Below are 22,940 nucleotides of genomic sequence, written 5' to 3' on the forward strand. Positions count from 1 at the left end.
ACCCACAGAGCTACCAGACTCAAAAATAACACTATTTAAAAGCGTAAAACCTGCCTTACATTGGATGAACTTCAGAGTTCCAGCACCAAAAAAGCAGATTTTTTTGCTAGATACTATCAGCCAACATATGCTTTCACTCCGCAAGTAAGGATATTTTAAAACTGCCCCATGTCTTCACACTGAGAGGCTAAAACTGTGTCTTTAGTTATTTTTCTCTTCAACCCTTAGCCCACATTACAGAGGCCACGAGAAAGGCTCGGAAGACTCTCTTACAGGCTAGAAATTAAACTAGAATCAAAACAATTTCTCTGACCCAAGGACAAGGTCCAAAATGTCACCCCTGGTGACTGACACTGCAGCACATCTCTCCATCATCTACCCAAGCTTTCACCTTCCAAAAAGCACCAAACCAGTATCCCAATGGTATCTTTATTGACTCACACATCTGACTAATGTTAGCGTTTTCCAACAGTGTTACGTAGCCAGTGATATTGCTTGGAATGTGAACATCTCGGACCTCCTGGAGACTGCTGGCATTCCTTCCCACTGCCACTGTGACTTGCTGTGGCATGTAACTCTGGTCATTAGCTGCCACTGCAATGGACAGGTGTCTCAAAACCACATCTGGTTTCATCTTTAAACTGCAAAGCAAAGAGGATAAAACAGTTCTTGCGAAGAGAAGGTAAGTCAAGCACTGTGCTTTTATTATATATTATATGTATGTATATATAATAGGTATTATATTATTGTTCACTCATTTTCCACACCTCTACAAACACAAATACATCCTCTGAAATTTACCTAATGCTTCACAGGTGTTCTTAACCCCATACCATGGTGAACAAGTTAAAAAATTTTGATTTAGAAAACAGTTGCCTCTGAGAGACTGTAGAATTTTCTATTTATATTTTCAACTGAGAATTCGTTCCACAGGAATAAAAATGCAGCATCAATAATGACCAAAATGAGATTTTTTTTTTTTTTTGAAGCACACATTCTTAGACGCTAAACATTTCTGTTTCATTGAGCATTTCTGTTTCATGGAACTTCCTGGACAGAGGCAAAGTGTTTCTATTCAAGTACCAACCACTGCATCTCTATTACAGCTTGGAAAGTTTCTCCACATCACAAGGCTGTGTGTCACCACAGCAGATAAAGGCACTTCACAGGTGACCTTTTATTTGGTGGTCAGGCTTTTATATTTTATGCAGCCATTAGTGACTTCTGCTTTTACCTGTATTCATACGTCACTCATTAATTCCAGTTGTTTTCAATTACACCTGTATTGGGTTTGTGTGACAAGGTTTTAGCAGTGGGGGGCTACAGGGTGTGAGAAGTTGCTGGAGGCTGGACCAGTGGGGAGAGCAGCCTGCACTGGAGGAGGTCTGCTGGCAGGATTTGTGATCCCATGGAGGACCTATGCTGGAGCAGCCTCTTCCTGAGGGACTGATCCCCACAGGGGCCATTCACTTAAGGTCTGGACTTGATGATCCTTCCAACTCAGAATATTCTGATTCTGTAACTGCATGCCATGGGAAGGACCCACATTGGAGCAGTTTGAGGGGGAATGTCTCCCATGGAAGGGACCCCACGCTGCTGCAGGGGAAGGGTGTGAGCAGTCCTGCCCCTGAGGAGGAAGGAGTGGCAGAGCTGGCATGTGATGAAGGGACTGCAGCCCACATTCCCCATCCCCCTGCGCCTCTGGAGGGGAGGAGATAACTTCTCTTCCGTTTTTCTCTAAGCCTGGGAAGAAAGTGGGGGGGAAAGGGGAAGATTTGGTTTTGTTTCTCCTTACTCCACTCTGTTTTACTAAATTGAACTAAATTCCCCAAGTCGAGTCTGTTTTGCCTGTGATGGAGTTGCTGAGAGAGCTCTCCCTGCCCTTGACCCAAGAGCCTTTCATCACATTTTCTCTCCCCTGCCCGGCTGAGGAGGGGAGTCATGGAGCAGCCTTGGGGACACCTGGCATCCAGCCAGGATCAATCCACCACAACACCCCACTGGCTGTCAATCTCAGGACTCACAGCCCCAACCCTAAGCTCACCGTATCCAGTGGGATCGAGCACTCCCATCTGACTGCCAGAAGGAGGAAGTTTCTCCATTTGTCATCTTGTCGATATCGGCGGAATTGGAGGAGGTTTCGATGTGTGTGTAGCACTTTGTGACAGATTTCAGCTTGTCTGACTCCTGATTACCATTCAGATCACTGGGGTATTCTGCAAAGAAATCACTCAGAACATTCTTCTTTGGCCTGTTTTGAGAATTGTTATACCTTTGTAAGAACTATCTCACACAAATTAACTTGTTGGCACAGAACACAGCCCCTGAAGGACTGTTTCTGACAGAAACCAGGAGATAGCAAAGTTTCATTTCAGATGAAATTGCAATAATCTCCACCTATCACTCTCAGTATAAAAACACCTCCATTCCCTCAAGTTCAATAGCCTTTATCTATCCCTTTCATTACTTGCCTCACCAGTGCTTTATTATTTTTATACCCAAATACAAACAAATGAAAGGGAAAAGTAAATTATGATGGAGAAAACTTCAATTCATGTACTCTAGGGAAGGGACAAAGCAGTCTCTTTCCCAAGTAACTTGATCTATTTCAATAGAAGTACAGAAATCCGAAAATACCTAGTCAAGCTGTGAAGAAAAGGAGCCCTTGCTGCAGGGACCAGGCCAGTCCCATCAGAGATACAGTAAGAGATTCACCACCTCCAGTCCAAAATGATAAAGTATCTTTTAATACTGAACAGTCAACTTCAGAAAACATTCCCCTTCACATGGAAACTAAGTTTCCAGCAACTAGTAGAGACTGAATAAAGAATACCACAAATGAGTAACCATCGATTGTGAAACAGGCCAGGAGAAAGATAAGAACATTCCAGAGTGTTACTCAGATTGCTGGGTAGTTCAGAAATTAATTTATGTGTTTCAAAAACCAACAAAAATCCATAGAAGCATGCAGATCAACTTTATAAAACATCAGGCCTGTTGGAGGTAACATAGCAAAGAAAGCTTTTTATCTCTAATCTCTTTTTCAAAGCCATGGTTACACTACCCTCCTGAAAAAAAAGGGAAGACATTGCCTACCTCTCTCTTTCAGGAGAAGTCGATCCAAAGAATCCTTCAGCACAGACGAGCGCATGGTGCAGATGTTGTTGAAGTATTCCAGCACTGGGTAAGGGATGGCAGTACTGGAAATGCGGTTCCGGTGCAAGAATCTCAGGATCATTGAGGCATGAAGGCCCAGGCGCTCCTTCGATTCAGAAAATATATCAATAAACCCTAGAAAGAGACATTATTTCCTTGGGACCACAATGCAAGAAGGATATAAAACTATTAGAGAGAGTAGCTCAAGTCTGCAACCTCTACAGCAGGGAAAAGTGCAGACAAATATTGTTGCCAGTGACTTGACATGCCTGAAGGAGTTGAAAACAATTACCAAAAATCTTATGTTTACTTTGCTGCCCCAAACCCTTACCTTCAAAACCTAAGGGAAGCAGATGCTACTTGGTTAACAAGCTCAGGTATTTGCATCACTCACCCTGAGCTACACTGAGCCTCTCCCTTTGGCACTGTGGATTATTCCCAAAGAGGTGCCTAATGCTCTCCATCAACGTGGTGAGAAATGTCAGCTTCCTGAACAGTGGTACTCTGAATCCCAGAGCATTTACATGCATAGAACAGTACTCTCTAAGTCCTCTCCTCTGACTTATCTGTAGCCAATTCTAGTGTTTCTTGTCTGATCCTTTAAGGCAAATCCCCTTTAGCCACTTATCATCAAAAGCTTGAAAGGAAAGCCAGTAACTGATACTTATCCCAGAAATCAAATTCTGCAAACTGACACTTTCTGAACTATAAACCATAAAACCTGAATTATGTTTTATCAGGATTTCAAACGCTGAATAACAGTGTAATAATAATAATACTAAAATATGTGACTCATGCCCTGGAACAGACTCCATGGAGGATTTATTCCTCCAGTTACCAAGTGCATTAGCTGGGTACTCACCAAAATTCTGCAAAGAACACTTTTCTGTCTGTGAAATAAACCAAACGGGGATAAGACATTTCCCCAGTGACACAGAGAAGGAAACAGAGGCCATTTGTGAATGAAGTTCTGCATGTAATGCTGGGAAATTTTTAATTTACAGCAATTCCACTTGCTTGACACTAGAGAACCAAGAACCTTCTGGAGGATGGTTTTGATAAGATTAGGATAAGCAATGCTATTAAAGCAATTTATTGAAGCAGCACCTCTTCTATAGGGCAGGGCTTGGGAAACCCTTTCCTCCACCACTCTGCCCTCATACCTGGCACCAGTGAACAAGCTTGCAGTTGCCTGATTACATGGCTCAGCTCCCCCTGAAGATTTGCTCCACTAGAATTCTTGAGAGCCTCCAGCATATTCTCCACATCTACAGTGCCATCTCCTTCAGCATCAAATTGTGCAAAGGCCTGAAGGGCAACAAAAAAGGAAATTTATTTCAGCATATTTCCTTAAAGCAGAAATTCAAGGTATTTCACAGAAACCAGAGCAATAAACATTGTAACACTATTGAAACAAAATCAAAAGACTCCACTTTCCAAAGTACTGAATTCACGGTAACAGGAAGCAGCCTGGCTGGAAATCTGCAGTGTTTAGCAAGTTTGAAGGTATTTGCACTGCCTTCCTATAAAAGTCAACTGGAGTCATGCTTAGGTGGAGACAGCCCATCATATACGCCAGTGAATCAGCAGGATCCATCCACAGACAGCTGGGACTGTGAGGAAGGTGCTCACAAAACACCAAAAAGCTCCTCAGTTTAAGGGTGGTTTGGTTCCAGAAGCCACACCTTCGATTACTCATCACTGCTGCATCCCTCTCTCACTGCATCCACTCAAATTCCTTCAGGGTTTACATATTTTCTTTATTTAAGAAATAGTCCTAAGAACAGTAATATTTTTTCAATTGGATTTTCCTTCCATAAACTGTTCTCCTACACAAAATACCAGTTTAATATAGTTTGTCTAAGTATCTGTGAAAACAGTGGAGAGAGTTAGAATTTTTTTTATTGAAGAGAACCACTGGCAGTTTTATTAACTTTGACCTTAATAAAATTTTTAATATAAAAAGTTATGTTGAGCATGTACAAAAAGCAACTCACATAGCATTTCAAACTTCGAACTAACAAAAGTACAAGGTATTTTTATTCAGCTGAGCCTATAAAACAGAACTAAGCTCATAAATGTCACTTGCTTTAACTAGCCAATGCAGAGAACTCATGATCCAGTGACACACTACTATTAAAAATCTGGCTATATTTTCACAATCAGATTTAATTTTGAAACAAACTTCTGTTTAATTGCTAAAAAAGTGGAACTTGTTCCAGTATTTCAGGAGCATCCACCTTTTTCATATAAATTAGGAATGCACTTACAAAAGATATTTCCTTACAAGCAGGACTTGAGTCTCACAGCCCTGAACTTTGTATTTCAAGTTCAGCCACACAAGCCAAGTAAATTTGGTCTCTAACAACAGATGATCTCACAAGTGTGTGAGTCAAGGGATCTCTGCTGCTCAGGAGGAAGCTCCTGCTTCAATTTCTTGGTTTGTTACCTGATTATCAAACTTGATGTACCATTAACAGTGCTATCCTAAAGAGCAGTAACCCGAAATGATCAGCTCAAAATAACCTGCCAATTAACCATGACATAATTACACCAGTAAAATGAGAGTAAAGTCCTCAGAAGACAACAGAATCGAAACACAGCGTTTTAGCTGACTAAAGCTCTCATGGCACTTCTGTGGCACAGAGCTGAATTTCAGCTTGGAAGCTTTATAAAGACATCTTATACACACAGCTAAACCCAAGCTAATAATGATCACCCTTAAAAAGTTATTTTGAGTGGCAAAACTGGTGCTGAACATCCAGCAGGCACCACAGCCAGTCCAGCCCGGACACTGGGCTGATCCCGAAACAAAAAGCCACCACCTCTGCGTGAGGACAACAAGCCAGAGGGAATTAATTCTCACAGACATAACTCAGTTGCCAAAACAATTCAATGTACAGTTTCACACCACACCATTCTCACCGTTTTTCTTCAGATTTGAAGTCGAACTGCACAATTACTAAACTACAAATTGAGCAAGTTCTGTGATGTTACTGGTGACAATAAAACACAAGGCAACAAGGCTGGATCTGCTGACACTTACTTTAAACCAATTTTTTATACTCTCAGGTAAGAAGGGATTACTACATATATGCTTTTCTTCACATCTTAATGCAGTATTTTGTTATTTTATTTTTAAGCTCTTCCTATGATCTCAGGAGATTGCACCAAACCTAGAACTCTAAAATTATTTTTTGACTGTTCAGTATAACTTAAACTCTGTATTTGACAAAAAACATACATAATTTGCACTGCTGTCCTGTGTAATGGGGGAAAAAAATAAAGTGGGGGGAAAAAACTGGAGCATCAACCTGTACTCAAAGAATTTTTGAGTTTGTGTGCAGGACTGGGACATGATACAAATTCAGCAGCTCATCCTACTCCTAAATAAAAGCAGTAACTCCACACAGTTCAACCCTGAACATGAAGAAGCATGTAAGAAACATCTTTCTTAGGAAATGATGGGTGAGAGGATTGCTTGGAAATACGGCACATGGAAAAATCAGCCCCTCATCTCACAGCTCAGGAGCTGGATGGCACAACAAAGTATCTGAAAGGTGACTTGGGAGAACTTTGTATCTCACCCTCTACTCTCAGCAGCATTAATGTTGCCAGCCAAAGCTGGATACATGACATGACAACTGCTGAAGCAGTACCCAGAAGGATTCAAAGGTTCAGTTTCTCTAGAGAACAGATTTTGCGTTTAAACATTGCTCATAAAGCATTTGAAGCCTGTGCTCAATGCCCTGCACTGAGAACAGAGAAACTGAAAGGGCAGATCAAATCCTGGGCTGCTCCAGACAGGATTCTATAAACATTAAAAAGTGAAACCTATTGACCTGCCAGCCCCAAATTGACTTCTCATCAGTGTAAAACACACCCAGGAAAGCTCAAATACCACAGCTCATGGGTTAGTGCCAGCTACAGAAACTTTGACACCAAGGTTTTCCACAGAACTCTCAACATCTCGACTTTGCTGGACAGACCAGATGTGACCACATATCCGCGCCATGGTAAATCCTGTGACAAGCATTTTCCCCACTCCCTAGAGCAGGAAATGAAACCAAAACAAATAGATTCTTCATGCAGAGGAGGACGTGACATACAGACAACCCTCAAAATATTTCTGCAGCCCGCAAAGCTCAGCTGTTTGTGCCAACAGAAAGAACCCCAACAGACTAATTTCATCCTTGCTGTTGTTACAAATGAAGATGTGTTTGTTACTGGCTCTTCTTGAAAAGGACTGGAAGTGGAGGCAGTAGTTTACCAAGCTGCTTAAACCAGTCTGGTAGAAACACACCTACCTGTACAGGAAAATGAATCTCCTCCCAGTTTCCAGGAGCCTTGTTCACCTGTCAGCACTGATTTGAGGCGCGTGTGAGTGATTTAACAGTTTACACAGTTATTCTGCTACTCGGGAGCAAAACAAAGACAGCAGGAAGTGACTGCTGAGCCTCAGGAACTGCTTGCACTAAGGAATTCAGACACAGCCACTTTCTCAAGTGAGTGTGGAATTCCCAGCAGGGTATTCTGCTGCATTTTGGACTGCTACAGAGCAAAGCTAAAGCTTAAGTGTTCTAGATATTAAACTCTCCATATCCTTTCCCACAGAAGGGGAAAACTGGAAATCCCAGCGGAGAGGAAACTACTCTCTTCTATCCTTAAAAGCTGCCCTTAACACCTTCTGCTGTGGAAGGGGATCTCTGTTATACTACTTTCTTGCAAGTTTCCCAAAAGTTCTACTTTACAATAAAAGAGATACTTGACAATTTCACTGCTGGTTTTAAAAAGCTCCAGTAAAATTAAGCGTGGTAAACTTTGACTTGCTGATAATGCTAGTAAGTATCAAGAGGAATTACTCAGGCAGAATTTCCTACCTGTGTTCTCACCACACCTGTGCTCTCAGCTGCTTCAGCAGTAGCAACAGCAGAAATATTGCTGTAAATACCAATTTTATTCATAAGTGGCTGCTGAGCATGATCACTGATAAGTCACATAAGTTTTAAAGGGATATCTAGTAGCTGACAGGCTGCATATCAACTGCAGCAGCCGCTTTTCCAACCTTGTGCAGAACCCTCTGGCCTGGCCTCTCCCCAGGTACCAGGACGGGGTCTCCAGGGTCGTGTGGATGGCCACGGAGCCGGTGCCACCGCCCACACCGAGGGTTCGGGGAGACCAACCCCCAGCAGCTCCCCGGCGCTTCCCCCGCCTCCCTTCCCCCGATCCCGACCACCCTCCCGGCCCGGACAGGCGGATCCCTGTAGGGGAGCCCCATCCCTGGAAGTGTCCACGGCTAGGCTAGACGGCGCTCTGAGCAACCCGGTCTACTGGAAGGTGTCCCTGCCCGAGAGAGGGGGTGGAAGGAGATGGTCTTCAAGGTCCCTCCCTGCCCAAGCCATTCCACGCTCCCTGCGGACGGCGCTTCCTGCCGGCTCTCACCTCCTCGCTCTCCCCGCGGGACCCGGCCGCCAGCCGGGACACGCTCTCCAGCACCTCGCAGAACTGCTCCAGGCTCACGGCCTCGTCGCCGCGGCTCAGCCGCTCCTCCAGCCATCGCACCAGCGCGCTGTGGTGCCGCGACACGAGCGGCTCGGGCAGGGCCGCCTCCCGCAGCCGCGCCGTGGCCTCCCGCAGCCGGGCCTGCTCCAGCAGCACCTCGGCCGGCGGCAGCGCCGGCACGGCCGCGCCGGGTTGGGGCGCGCCGGCCGCCCCCTCCATGCCCTCTTCGGCACCCTCCTCCTCCTCCTCGCTGCTGTGGCTCACCGCCGTCCCCATGAGCCGCTCGGGAGCCCCTCGCAGCCGGTGCCGGTGCCGGTGCCGCCGCTCCCGCCGGTCCCCGCCCGGCCCGGCCCGCCTTAGTCAGCAACTTCCCGCCCGCCGCACCTGTCAGCGCGGGGCCGCCACACCGCCGTAAAGCGGCACCCGCGCCACACCGCCGCAAAGCGCCACACCGCCGCAAAGCGCCGCCCCGGTGCCGCAAAGCGCCGCCCCGCCAGCCGCCGTGGGCCCGACGGGGAGCGAGGGAGCGGCTGCGGAGGAACCGGCGGGGGCGGCTCCTCAGCGAGGACAGACTGCGGGACATGGGCCTGGCTGCGTGGAGAAGACGTAGAGGGGGTTTCATTAATTCATAGAAATATTTCCAAGGGGTGCCAAGAGGGCGGTGCCAAACTCTCTTCAGTGGTGCGCAGTGACCGGATAAAGAGTAACGGCCGTGAACACATTTCACCTCAACTCGAGAAAAACTTCTTTACGTGAGTGTGGCAGAGCACTGGGACCGACTTGCCCAGGGAGGGCATGGGAGTCTCCCTCTTTGGAGAGATTCCAAACCCACTCGGACCTTCCTGTGTCACCTGCTCCAGGTGACGGTGCCTTGGCAGGGGTTTCGACCGGGTGATTTCCAGAGGGCACCAACAACCCTAACGATTCTGTGATTCTGAGAAGGTCTTTAGGAATGACATCATTAAGAAGAAACTTTTCCCTGTCAGGGTACTGAGGCCCTGGCCCAGGTTGCCCAGAGGAGCTGTGGCTGCCCCATCCCTGGAAGTATTCGAGGCCGGGTTGGACGGGGCTTGGAGCAACCCGGGATCGTGGCAGGTGTCCCTGCGCAGGGCAGGGGCTGGAAGGAAGGAAGGAATGAGCTTTATGGGCCCTTCCAACCCGAACCGTTCCATGGCCGCTGCCACACTGCCGTAAAGTGCGCCCTCGGGCCGGCCATCCTGCGCACGCGGCGCCGGCCGTGGTTGGCCGCCACGCTGCCGTGCGGCGAGAAAACCGTCGTGCAAGCGTCGTGGTGTCGCGGCGCGATGTGGCGGGGCGCGGCCGCGGGACTGCTGTGCCTGGCCGCCGCCTGCCTCCTGCGCCACGGGTTCGAGCCCCGCGCCCGCCTGCTCAGCGCGGCGGAGCTGCGCCGCTACCGGGGGGCACCGGGCGAGCCCGGGCTCTACCTCGCCCTGCTGGGACGGGTCTTCGATGTGGAGCGGGGCCGCAAGCACTATGGGCCCGGCGGCGCGTACAGCAGGCTCGCAGGTACCTCTGGTGGGGCGGGGAGGGGCTGGGTGTGGGCCTGGCATGGCGTGGCTGGGGAGGGGATCATCCCCGGGCTGGGGTGTGTCTGTCTGTGTGTGTCTGTGTGTGTGATGGGGTCTCACCCCTGACTGGGGGGTTCACTCCGTGCCTGGCGGTCGCAGCCCCGGCTGGGAGGAGGGAGGGCTCACCCCGTGTTTGGGGAGCCCACTCCATGGCTGGGGTCGCACCCCGGGCTGCGGGATTCACTCCATGCCTGGGGGCTCATTCCGTGGCCGGGAGGGTTCATCCCCTGGCTGTGGAATTCACTCTGTGACTGAGGAATTCACCCTGTGGCTGGGGGGGTCTCGCCACCCCCTGCCCCGCAGGCAGAGATGCCACCAGAGCGTTTGCCAGCGGCGACTTCACCCCGGCGGGGCTGGTGGACAACGTGTCAGGGCTGTCGCCCCCGGAGCTGCTCTCCATCCACAGCTGGTTGAACTTCTACCGCGACAACTACGAGCCCGTGGGTGCGTGTCGCGGTGGGTGCGTGTCACGGGGCGGGCTCACACAAGGGCCACGCAGGTGGATGGTGGGAGGTCCAGGGCAAGTTTCACCTACAGGGTGCCACCACGGTAAGGGTCTCTCAGCTGTGCCCAGCGTCCTGAACCCTGTGGGGACCAGCTGGAGCTGCAGCCACACCAGATCTTCGAGGTCTGCTTCCCTCCAAGGGAAAGTTTAATAGTTTTCCCATCTGGCTGTTGCCCTGCTTTGATTGTCTCTGCCGAGCAAAAAGCATGGAGCCAGCCAGAAATCACCAGGACTTGGGAGACTATAGGAGCAGCAGTGCAGGGAAACTGCTTTGGGGAAGGAGGTGCATGGGTGGGAAAGGCTTCTGGGTTGTGCAGCTGAAACAGTCTTTAGTTTGCAGATCTTTAATGAGTCTGTGCTTAAGCTTATCCTGCATGGATTTATTAATATGGGTAAATTGCTGTGTGCTCCATGGGGTTGAAGGGATGTAAGCTCAGTTGGGTTCTGAAATTGGGCCATGGTGACATCTCCTTTTATTTTTGTCTTTAAATAACAAATTAAAAATAAAACCCCACCAGAATGATGCATTTTCCTTGCCTAGAAACACTGGTCTTAATTGATCTCCTCTCCCAGGGAAGCTGGTGGGCAGATTCTACGATGAAAATGGGGCACCGACAGAAGCCCTGAGGGAGGTTGAGGCTGCCATTGAGGAAGCTCTCAAATTCCAAGCAGAAACTGAGCAGAAGAAGCAGCAGTTCCCACCCTGCAACTCTGAATGGAGCTCCACTAAAGGCACCCGGTTCTGGTGCTCCAGACAGAGGTAAACTTGTACCCTTTGGAGGAGAGCATTCCTGTCCTTTTTGGGTGCCCTGTGCTTTGTTCTTGCCTCTCCTGGCAGGAGGGGTGTGGGAAGCTGTCCTGGCTCCTGCAGCCACTGCACTCCATAGGTAGCTGAGGTCTGTGACCTGGCACAGTGTACAGTGGTGCTGCCAGGGCTGGAATATGCCAGGCATGGACTCTGTCCCTGTCTAAATTCATAGGGTTGTTCAGGTGGGAAGAGCCCTCTGAGACCACCAAGTCCAACCATTCCCTCAGCACTGCCAAGGCCAGCACTAACCTGTGTCTCCAAGGGCCACATCCACACAGCTTTTAAATCCCTGCGGGGATGAGGACTACCACCACTGCCCTGAGCAGCTGTGCCAGTGCCTGACCACCCTTTCCATAAAGACATTTTCCCCAATATCCAACCTAAACCTCCCCTGGCACAACTTGAGGCTGTTTCCTCTTACCCTGTCCCTTGTTCCCTGGGAGTAGAGTTTAACCTTCACCTGGCTCTAAACTCCTGTCATGGAGTTGTAGAGAGTGAGAAGGTCCCCCTTGAACCTCCTTTTCTCCAGGCTGAACCTCTTCTGTAACACTGGAATCAAAGAATTTGCCACATGTGCACGTGATCCTCCTGTTCTCAGCAAAACAGGACAGAATTCCCAGTAGGACTGGGATTCAAACAGGTTCTGTCACCTATCAGAAATACAAGCATTAACTTGCATTTTTCAGACAGTTTCACAGCCTGATACCACAACATTTTCACTTAAAGCACATAAAAATGAGGTTAAGCTTTGGATAGTCATTTCCTACTTACTTTCCTGTTAGTAGTTATCTCTCAGCTCAGGGACTATTTTGCTTGAAGGTGAAATCATTTCACAGACCGCACTGCAAAATGCTTGGGCTTCATGTCAGCCCACCAGCAGCACTGTGTACCCCAGGGCTCTGCTTGTCTGTGTGACTGAGCTTGGGGACAGCCTTGGGACCAGGTGTCATGTGGCAGTGACTTGTGTAAGAGGCTTAAAAGCTGCAGTGGTTGGGGAACAGGCAGGATTTGGCCCCCAGAGAGACACTTAGACATTAAGAGACATGATGAATTAGCTGGGGAAGTACTTTTTCTTTTGCCCCAGTTCTCAAAATCACTGTGTTTAGTCAAGGCACAGAAGGCCTAGAAGAGCCTGGTCTAGTGGAAGGTGTCCCTGCCTATGGCATGGGGTGGACTGGATGATCTTTAAGGTCCCTTCCAACCCAAGCCCCTGTGATTCTGTGAAGATGTGTGATCATCTGTGAGCAATTCAGTACCTCCAGAAAAGGCATTTTGCTGTGCTACAGAAGGCTGTGATTCCTTTTCCAGCAATGGATGCATGGAATGCAGAAGCTGGTCACTCTCAAAATGGCAGAGCCTGTAGCAGCAGTGATGAAACCAGGTTCAGGCCACAGGTTTCTGAAGCACAGCCAATAAGAAGGTTATCAGCTGTGGGATGGTGGCTGCTGGGAGCAAAGTCTACCTCAGTGAGTGTATTGTTAGTTCAAGTTTTCCCATATTGTCTTAGTTGTTTTCTAAGGATTCTCTATTGACTGGAAGCATTTTCATGGGTTTGAATTGTAATTTATTTTCATTTTCCATTCCTAGTGGGGGAGTGCACAGAGACTGGGCCGGAGTCCCTCGGAAGCTGTACCGCCCTGGCTCGCAGGGGAGTCGCTGTGTGTGTGTGAGGAGCACAGGTCCCCCCTGGGGCCAGCCAGACTCCTCCCAGCACAGCGACAGAGGGGACCTGGATAACCCTCACCTGGAGCAGTATGAGGGCTGCCATCCCCTGGCTGAGCAGTGTGTCCTCACGGGCTGATAGCAGGCGCTGCATTCCAGGGCAGGGAGAGTCCTGCGGTGAAACGTTGCACTTTGGGTGGGCAGCTCCAGCTCCATCCCTTCCACCTATCTGTGCAAAGGGAGCAATAACAATCTCATGGTATTTGTGATGCTTTTTAACGTATGGAGATGGAGTTGAGAGAAGGGGAAAACACTTCAGCCAGGTTAGTGGCTAAAAATTCAAGTAACAGGATGCTTGCTTTATTTCTATGGTATTTTTACACCTGGCAACAAACTGTAAGATGCAGAGCCTGAATTGTATTTTAGAACTGCTTTCTTGTGCAGTCAGGAGATGGATGTTTGTGTGCACAGTGGTGGGACAATGTGCTGTGGTTTACGGCAGCGAGGTCAGTGAGCACAGGAGCTGCTGCAGCATCACTGCCCACAGTTCATGCACAGTCCTCAGGTCCTGCTGCAGGGCAGTGCTGATGCTCCTTCTCAGGCACCTGACTCGCTCCAAAGAGTTTAAAGGTAGCAGGGAGAACCCTGAATTTCTTCTGCAATTAAGATACACAGTATCTAGGAACTTGTGCAGTTTAGTTATACACAAGCTTTATCAAACTCTTGGAGTAGAGAAGGCAAAGGCCAGAGCTGTATTTCCTCATTCAGTGTTTGCATTAGATACTGTGCCAAGATATTGAAGCCACCTGTGAGGATTGCTGTTTGATATTGACCTCGCCCTCCTGGTCTGCGATTCACCACTTTCAAACTGCTCTCATCAGGAATGAGTAGTTCTAAATAGCTTTTTTTGTTGTTGCTGCCTGGGTGGCAACACAACCATCCTACTGTAATCTGGCTCCTGTTTCCATTCTGGTATAAGACTTGCTGCCATCTGGTCTGTGCCTATCAGATTATAACCTGAGCTGAATGTGCCCTCACAAGACCCAGCTCCTTTAAAATCCATATTTACTGTATCAGAGCTGGCAGAATTCAGCAATATGAGTGACTCCCAGAAATGCAGGGCAGATTATTACCATTTCTGGGTGGGGCTAAAAGGGAGGAAGGAATACCTGCACAGGGTTCAGGCACTACAAACCTCAAGCTGCAGGGAAGCAGTTGCTGGTTTTAATGGAATCTGCTGTTAAAATCAGTTTTGGTGTAGCCAAGCTTTGAGAGAGACACGCAGATCATGGTCCAGTGGTGGCACAGGTCCCTGCTGAGCTGTGGTCAGTTCTTCTCCTTAAGGCAGTTGTCACCTATGTATAAGCAGCTGGAAAGTGTATATAAACTGATTTTTAGCTACCATCACCTCCAAAGAGACGCCCAGAATCTAAGTGATTAGTTAGTTAATTGGCAAGTTTACACGAGGCACCATTCACTCCCTTGCAGTAGGACAGGTGACAGCACTTCTCACTGATAAAAGCTTAGAGGATGCTACAGCTGCCAGGGCCGAAGTCATACAGCAGTTTAAACGTACATGTTTGCACATGCTTGTTGTAACATTGCAGGGGGGTTGTGGTTTTGGTTTTGGGGTTTTTTACCTCATCATCATCCTGAAGAGAAGCTCTTCCAGACACTGCCCTGCTGTGCCAGCTCTTAGCACTCACAGGGAGAGTAGGATGTGTGGCAGAACCGAACCTCATTCCTGGGCTTGAGCCATCTTTGGGGGTGGAGTGAGCAACTCATTTCACACAATGCTGAAGATCAAGCTGTGTAAAAGGTGCAGGAAAGAGCTACAAAGCAGCACTTCACTGCCTCCACAACTTTGGCCTTGACCACATTTAAAAAGACATCACCACTTTAAATACAATTTCTTGTTAAAGTGGTGAAACCATCCCCCCAAATGATTGGCAAGTGCCTTTAAAAGAACTTTTAAGAGCTATTTAAAAGTTGCAGCAAATTCCAGACTATTAAATGCTGTAAGAAGTAGTTTGTGAGGGCAAACCAGTTCTAGTGAAGGTGGACCAGCTTGACCTTCTAAGCAAGTTTCATCTTGCTGTAATACTCAATCACTATGCAAATAGTGCTGAGGGGATGGTTTTGAGTGCAAGAGCTACACAAAAAAAATCAAATTAACTGCTGCAAAAAGGCAGGGCAGGAAGGTGGTGGTTTAAGTTAAAGTTGGTTGAAAACCACAAATATTCCTGTTTAGTGTTTGAAAATATGGGGGGGGGAGGGAGGGGGAGAGTTTGTCTTGTACTAGGAATGAGATATCTATTAAAGCAAACAAGGAGACACCCTCACTGACCTGAAGTGCTCCAAGACTACTGTACTTGTAACTCCAATTCAGCAGCTCAGCTGGATTCTCCCAAGGTGGAAAAGGGTGGGAAGAAAACAGTGACAGCTACAGAGGGCTCGGGTCACCACAGACAGTGCTCTAATAAAGCTTGCCATTCATCTGTACTTCAGTAAGTTTTATTAACAAAAGACTAATGCATCACAATCTCACCCAGAAGTCTTGGCTGGGTTTGCTGTTGCACTGAAGCTTTCCTTTTCCTCAACTGAAGCTGCAGGAGCTCTCTGCTCTCCCAGCGGGCTGAGCTGCTTCCAGAACACAACTGAGTGCACCAAGTGTTAACAACTTGAACTGATGAACTCCATGAACCAGCTCTGGCCCATGGGGAGCTCGGATTTGTTTCACAAGACTAATTATAGGTAAGTCTAGTATAAGGCATTTGAGATGACTACATGGTACAAACTAGAACACCAGACCTTGACAGCCAAAAGAATAGTTGTAGCAGTTCCACAACATGAAAATGAATACCTGGACTCATTTCAGAACAAAGAATAAAGTTGTTATGTCCAGTTGGATGTTGGATCCCTGGTTTTCTTCATGGTCTGTAAGGATAGCTTGCAGAGGGGCAGCTGTCTCTACAGGAGCAGATACTTCCTTAGCAAGGTTTCACCTCACGATGCATCATCTAGTTCTGCATTTTATTACAAGTAGAATCATTACACAACAAAGTAATGCATATTGGAAAAATACATTTTTACAACGACTCCGGACAAACATTGCAGATAAAATGCCATTGTTCTAAGACTTCCTTTTCTACTTCACAGAGGGTATTAGAAGGTTCAGTTACTTCTGTCACTCATACAAGCTTTGATTTTTCTAAAGACAAGTTTGCTGCAGTGACCACCTCTGCTGGTTACAGAAAAAAGAGGACTTGCCTATTAACATTTGATCTACAAAACAATCCAGCCTTGGCCTCCCATACTGTTACATGTTAGTTTATGAGCAGTTGGACAAGCTGTTATCTCCAGCAAGGGAAGTCATTAAGGCATCTGTCAGCTTGTAGCCAGCAACTTACTCTGCTCTGTTACCTTCAACAGCAACATTCTCACTCCACTCAGTGGTGTGAAACAGTGACTGCAACTTTTACAGACACAAAATTTCAGCCAGACCACAGTTTGTGCTTGTGTAAGAGTGCTGGACCATGGAATTTGCTTGTGTAAGAGTGCTGGATGACTGCAATCAAAAGGAATCCAGTCTCAGAACAAAAAGCTACAGCATGAACCACCCAACCTCCCATGTGTCCCTGCTGAAGTGCCTGAAGCCTCGTGTGACAGCAGCACTTCCAGGGACACAAACTGATTTTCCATTTAACCTTTTGTTCAGTGCTTGGCAGACGAGTCTCGAGTTAATAGATACCACTAAAAAACAGCAGGGGTAAGAGGGGTGGGGGGTTTGGTCACAACTGTGTTATGCTACAGAAAGGGAAGAGCAGTTTGTTTAGAGTTAGAAATGTGATGACCACCACTACATTACCAATTGCTTCATTCACATTTGTACCCTGTAGTGGAGCATTGCCAGCAAAACTCCCAAAAAAGTCTCAGTGGTCTGAGAGTTCAGACCAACACTAGGCAGAGTGTGTGAGGAACTGAGTCCCACCAGTTGTCTGGCGGGGTCAACTCCTCAGCTGAACTAGAAAAGAACTAACTTGGGTTTTGGTTCAAGTGAGCTTTTCCCCTTTAGCTCTGGCAGAAAGCTATTTAGAGTTAACTGGAAGGAAACTATCTCAAAGGCACTTTAAAAGGATCGAATTTGCTGAACTTAGTTGCTTTAAATTTAATGAACACCTCAGGCTGTACATTTAACAATAACCTTAACTTTCCTTTCAGACTTCAGTAAGAAAGCTGGGACAGTACAGGCTGTAAACAGCAAAGTGGGAGCACTACCAATGGTTTCCCAGATCTTTCCCAGAGTTTTACAGTTATAATCAATATCCTACTTTTCAGAAGACCAACTACCCAGCCTTAAACTTGCCATTCAGTTAAGCTGAATTTTCACCAGATCCACATTTTCCATCATTAAAAAACTTGCTTCATCTGTTAGAGCTGAGCTCCCTGTTCCTTTGCCCCTTCCATCAGAGAAGCCACTGAAAAAGTGATGTTTAAATGCTTTGGCAATTACATGCTGTGCAGTTTTCCAATCAGTTTGAAGCCCATAGGCTGTGGCCTTGGAAAACCCCTCCTCTGCACTGTCTTTCAGCATTCTGAGCACACTCTTACCCCTCTACATCCCTGCAGCTCCAAACCAAGAAGGAAAAACAACATGTTAGCATGGGACTACAGTCAAGACTTCATTCACCAAATGCACTTTCTCTCCATCGTTATCTTTCACTGCTAGAGATGTGCAACCAGTGACACCCTGAAATATCAGAAGGCAATGGACCAGAAGTACAATGTTTCCATCATCTATTTCACTCAAAACCCCCCAAACTGTAAATTGCAGTTAACTGACACCATTAATTACTGTAGCTAACATTAACTGACACCACTACTTTCCCTCATTCACCTGCATTATGCCAGAGATTCACCATTTGCTTTAGTAACTGTGTTAGAGACCAGCTGTGTTACCCAGAGCATTCTGTTGGAACATGACAGCAGCAGACATCAAACAGTGAGGCAAGCTTGTATTGTCATCCATTGTTCTTCCCTAGTGGTACAGGGGTGATTCCAGTTACAATATATGCATAGTGGAAGATGAAAGTGCAGACCAAGTGAGACTTGATGTGAAATTAATCATGCAAATGTCAGCAATTGCACCCTCTCCTATCCTCTCCTTGTACAAGCTTGAGAAAAACTGAGCAAGTCTCCCATAACAGCAGCAGTCTGGTTCATCATCTCATCTTACTCTTTAAGATGAACAAGTCACTGCTCCAAACAGGGCAACACATCATCACCTGTCCATCCTGTTCGCTGGAAGTAACAGTCATTAAAAAATGCACACCAATTCATGTAGTAAAGATGAGGAATGCTGAATTGAGTCTATACTAGCTTTATCTCTTAGAATAAAAACAGCCTTAACATGGCATGTAGTTTTGCTTAAGTACCCATTTTTTCTAGCTGAAGCCTTTGCCCACCAAAGCTGGTCTACCAGCCAAGTACTTTCGTGTTTACCTAGACAATGTGGTGGTTTCTACAGATTCAGCATGTTTAAGAGAGCACAACCAGCTTAGATTAAAATACTGCAGCTTAGTCCTAATAGGAAGCCTCCACGTAACACTTCCATTCACCAGCAATCCTGCTGAAAATGGACCCAAGTTTAGTGTCTAGAGGTGCAGCACATTCTACACTGGTAGGGTTACTGACTCTCCCACAGCAGTTCAGGCTCCTTAAACCCAAGGAAAGTGCTACTCTCCCTCCTGGGATTCCTAATGCACTTCAGCATTTATTGCTGTACTGTGAGTTAGACTTCACCAGTTTTAGTGTTTCTCCTTTAGCACATGCTCAGGCCTTTCAGCAAACTCACGGTCATTTATACAAGTTCCATGAACTGGAAGGACCAACAACGTAAATATGAAAGTGCAACGAAGACTGACAGTTCCAGCAGGTATGAGCAAGAGCATTTCCTAAAACAATCTTGCACTTCTCTTGAACATGCTAAAGCTAATGAGTCGTTTGCTGAGGAGGTATCAAGACGTGGATCTGCAATTCTGACTGCTTCGCATCAGATGTTGTAAAGCTTTCTGTTACTGTAAGGCCACAATTCTTGAGCTATACTTAGAACTACCCCTGGGTCTGAAGAGTTTCTTGAACAGTGGTTGCAACAGCTCAGTTTAGCTTCACAAGAAGTCTTCTCTAGAGAAGGGGAACGTTTAAGACAAAGCAAAGAAAGATACCTGGTTACCCTGAAACTTAATGCCATCTCTACTAAGCAGCCTGAAAGCCACAGGACTTAATAGAGTTGCTCAGTGCAAAGCACCATGTCGAGGACAGACCTGTTTTATGCCGATTCAATCAGTATAAATTTCAGCTTCCATACCCCACTGCAACTAGAAGAGGGTCTAAATTCTTTTGTCACTTGGTTTCAACAATCCACTCTGATTCCTAGTGAAGTCTATCGCAGCCCGATACATTTACAGTCATACAAAATCATTTATACCAGAGTATATCATAACAGGGTCCTTAATTTGTTCAGTCTATTGCAGAAGACATGTATAGGCCTCCTCTTCCCTATCCCGAGGGCTTGTAAGCAGAGCTGCTGTCAGGTGCACTGACTGGGAATCCCTTTACTTCCAGAGCATACTAGGAGACTCCTCCCAGAGTCAGGACATCAAAGCAGATGTTGCAAACTCGAACTGGCTTGTTCAGATCAAATTTTATGATAGGAATCTCCTTTGTTGAGCACTTATGGCAGAGCAGGCGTCCACAGTGTCGGCTGTAGATAGAAGAGGGGTGGGAGAAAAGTGAATTCCCTCCTAGTGAACACCAGGATGTTACTGTTTGACATTCTTTATCAATGATAGCATCATTAAATACACACTAGCAATTGAAATGTTATGATTGTCTTGTATCTTCTGGTATTTGTCATGGAATAATTTACTAATGCCGACAGCACATGCTGGTTCTGTACTAGTGAGTCACCTGGTACTGCTTCAGCTGATGCACATGGAGTTTCTCTGGCATACTGAGCTAAGAAGAATCTTAGCTTAACACCCCTCCAACCCAGCATGTTTTGTACAACTTCAGACTAGTTAAAAAAGGCAACTCCTATCTACACAAGAGCAGCTCATGTTCATCTTCAGCCATTTCCACACTACAAACAGCATCCCAAACCTGAGCTGTCAACACCTGCCCAAATCTGCCACCTGTTTTGGAGCAGGTCTTCCCACCACTGTGGTGGTGGTGTGCTCCCTCCTGCCTTTCCTGGGTAAGCCACAGCCCCAGTTGTTGCCCTCTGAACTTCATGCTTCCACAGGAAGCTCTCCCAGACCCCATCCTCTCTGAAGGAAATAATCAAGTGCACCTTTGCCATCAAGTTCCGATAAACCATTGCCACATTTACCACTAAACTTCTGTTATTGTTGCTCCTCTGTGGAGTGAAGTGCATCACTTTCTTTCCCTGACAACTGGGTATTTAAATCCTGTTTCACTGGAATGTGGATATGATTCCTCATTTACAACCAATCAGAGTATTAAATGCACAAGCTGCTTAAAATATGATTTCAGTCAGACTACAAGTTTCTGATCTAAGACAGGATGGAATGTTTCAGCTGGGTTAGTGGTTATACACCTACGTTAAACTACTGGAAGGAACAAGCCTAGCTACATTTGGGGAGGAATCCATTTCCCGGTAAGCACAGCAAGGTGGCTCATATTACCAGTGATGCTTTCTTGTTGTGACTCCAAATTTGGCAGCACATTCATAGCAGTTGGAGCCATCACACCAGGGAGGTTCTTTTGTCAGCATATCTGTTAGAGGTAAAAATGTGAAGGCAAAATGAGCTCAGACACGTCTTGAGTACACTAAACATGAAGGTTTTTTCCAGTTCTAGGTTGCACCCAGTATAATGGATTTAACTACTCTTGCAGGAGCTGGAGTCTTGTTTGTAGGCAATCTGTAGTTGCTTTCAATCACATTGTCCACAGCAACAGTACAGCACCAGTTAAAAAGCAGTGTGTGTTTTGGACCATTGGACTACACAACCAGCCAGGAGTTTCCATGTCTATCCTTCCAGAAAAAGTAGTATCTGACAATCTGCATTGTACAACTTTTCAGCTAATCACAAAAAAAACTAGTATTCCTACCCCCCACTGACAGTAGTATAAAATTCACAAGTTCCACCTCTCTGGAATTACTGTCATCTAAGTCAGATGTCCAGAGTTCTTTCCTCCAAAGTATCCTGGAAGCATAAGCCAGAAGCACTTTCCCACTGCAGCAAGAGGTACTTACCCAGCAGTCTGAAGAGAAGCTGTTTTGTAGCAACTTGATAGTTGAAGATATTGACTCCCTGGTTGTTGTTAACTCCCAGGCGAGCCCCAGCTCTCACTATTGCACGACACAAGTTCGCATTTCCCTTCATGTAAGCCAAGAGGAGCACTGAAAAACAAAAGCCAAACAGCTCCTTGCTAACAGAGTGGCAGATTGTGTTACATTCAGTCCGGACCAGGATTTTTAGTTTTTAAGTTTCTGTGTATTGTGTGCCTCCTACTGTATTTAACATACTACTGCCAATTATTCCAGCTTTAAAAGTGACGTACCACGAATACAACTTGAGTGACTTCCAAATTTAGTAGTCGTTGAGTCTCACCTACCTGTGTTTCCTTCAGCATCAGGTTTGTCTAGAGGGTATTCTGGCATACACTCCAAGAAGAGGTCACAGATGGCTGCTGCGTTATCTTTCCCATATTGTCCCAAAATATGCATTGGTGACTGGCCTCTGGGGAAAAGAGTTTGTTATCCTGATCAAAGTCTGCTTGCTACTGCAGTTACTCATCCAACTCTCCTTGCTTTCAAGTTTGGTTCAGACTTGAACAATGCTACATCTCTGCAACTCAGTACATCATACACAACTCCCCACTTTAACTTTCCTTTCTTGGTGCATACGTATAATCTGCACAGAATTTAGACACAGAATCATTTGCACACTTCCAAATTCGTGTATAAATAATATAATACAAGCCAAATATATTTTTTAAGCAGCATATCAGCACATTTTAAAATACAAAGCAGTTCTTTTAGTCTGTTAAGACTGTAAGTAATTACCTGATATTAAAGGCTTCTGCATCTACATTGCACTCTGTGAGGAGGACCCGGATATTGTTCAGACGGCCATGCATCACTGCCAGATGCAGAGCTGAACAGTAAAAGAAAAAGAAGAAAAAAGAAGGTTCAAGACTCTGAGCATCAGCAATAATTACAGCCTAATAACTAAATGAAACACCCTCCTTCCACTTTCCCAACCTTCCTTCTCAAACAACTCCTTCTGTCTGTTTTGATTTCCTGCACTTTTATTCTTTCACCTTTGCAGAGCAAGCCCATTCACAGTGAGCTCTCTAGCACTAGGAGACACCATTAACAGACCTACTGAAGTGTTTTGCATTTACTTGTGTAACTTAAAGTTTACCGTTATTTCCATTTTCATCTACAGCTGCAAAGTCTACTCCATTCTCCAGAAGGACTGAACAAATGGTGGGCAGGTCTTGCTGGGCTGCTAAGTGAAGAGCAGTCTGACGGTGCTTGGTCAGTTCATTCACCTGGGCACCTGCAAGCAGCTGTCAAGATGCAAAAAGGAATATGTTCAAAGATGGTTTCAGGGCTATTTTAGCCAACAGCTCATTTCTGTGAATGAAGCATGCAAGACTCTAGTGTACAGAGGTACTTCTAGGCCTC

General features: G+C 46.3%; 3 protein-coding genes across 6 annotated transcripts in view; 1 reads left to right on the forward strand and 2 right to left on the reverse strand.

The window, feature by feature from the left end:
* The window catches only part of ZZEF1 (zinc finger ZZ-type and EF-hand domain containing 1), a 57,441-nt gene extending 48,479 nt beyond the window's left edge, over positions 1-8,962 (reverse strand). For both annotated transcript variants that reach the window (XM_048324466.1, XM_048324465.1), the window contains exons 1-5: positions 8,599-8,962; positions 4,320-4,464; positions 3,097-3,291; positions 2,045-2,216; positions 442-641 (exon numbers count right to left, since the gene is read on the reverse strand). In XM_048324466.1, the coding sequence (XP_048180423.1) occupies positions 442-641; positions 2,045-2,216; positions 3,097-3,291; positions 4,320-4,464; positions 8,599-8,934 (1,048 nt within the window). In that variant the 5' untranslated portion in view covers positions 8,935-8,962. The remainder of the gene's footprint in view (positions 1-441; positions 642-2,044; positions 2,217-3,096; positions 3,292-4,319; positions 4,465-8,598) is intronic.
* Positions 8,963-9,745: 783 nt separating this feature from the next.
* Positions 9,746-16,132, forward strand: LOC125336237 (neuferricin). Its single transcript, XM_048324581.1, has 4 exons — positions 9,746-10,185; positions 10,551-10,691; positions 11,326-11,512; positions 13,148-16,132. Exons 1-4 carry the CDS (start codon positions 9,963-9,965, stop codon positions 13,359-13,361), a joined length of 765 nt encoding a protein of 254 aa, XP_048180538.1. The 5' UTR covers positions 9,746-9,962; the 3' UTR covers positions 13,362-16,132.
* Positions 16,133-16,241: 109 nt separating this feature from the next.
* Positions 16,242-22,940, reverse strand: part of ANKFY1 (ankyrin repeat and FYVE domain containing 1) — a 31,779-nt gene continuing 25,080 nt past the window's right edge. For all 3 annotated transcript variants that reach the window (XM_048324580.1, XM_048324578.1, XM_048324579.1), the window contains exons 20-25: positions 22,675-22,822; positions 22,314-22,404; positions 21,863-21,987; positions 21,501-21,647; positions 20,929-21,019; positions 16,242-19,985 (exon numbers count right to left, since the gene is read on the reverse strand). In XM_048324580.1, coding sequence (XP_048180537.1) covers positions 19,853-19,985; positions 20,929-21,019; positions 21,501-21,647; positions 21,863-21,987; positions 22,314-22,404; positions 22,675-22,822 — 735 coding nt within the window. In that variant the 3' untranslated portion in view covers positions 16,242-19,852. The remainder of the gene's footprint in view (positions 19,986-20,928; positions 21,020-21,500; positions 21,648-21,862; positions 21,988-22,313; positions 22,405-22,674; positions 22,823-22,940) is intronic.

This window comes from Corvus hawaiiensis, chromosome 20 (assembly GCF_020740725.1).
Source record: "Corvus hawaiiensis isolate bCorHaw1 chromosome 20, bCorHaw1.pri.cur, whole genome shotgun sequence".
Taxonomy (NCBI): domain Eukaryota; kingdom Metazoa; phylum Chordata; class Aves; order Passeriformes; family Corvidae; genus Corvus; species Corvus hawaiiensis.

Bases quoted from the DNA above. Each gene is read 5' to 3' on its own strand.
- LOC125336237 (XM_048324581.1), top strand. From the start codon at position 9,963: ATGTGGCGGGGCGCGGCCGCGGGACTGCTGTGCCTGGCCGCCGCCTGC. The intron at 10,186-10,550 runs GTACCTCTGGTG...CCTGCCCCGCAG, and splicing joins CGCGTACAGCAGGCTCGCAG to GCAGAGATGCCACCAGAGCG. The intron at 11,513-13,147 runs GTAAACTTGTAC...TTCCATTCCTAG, and splicing joins TTCTGGTGCTCCAGACAGAG to TGGGGGAGTGCACAGAGACT.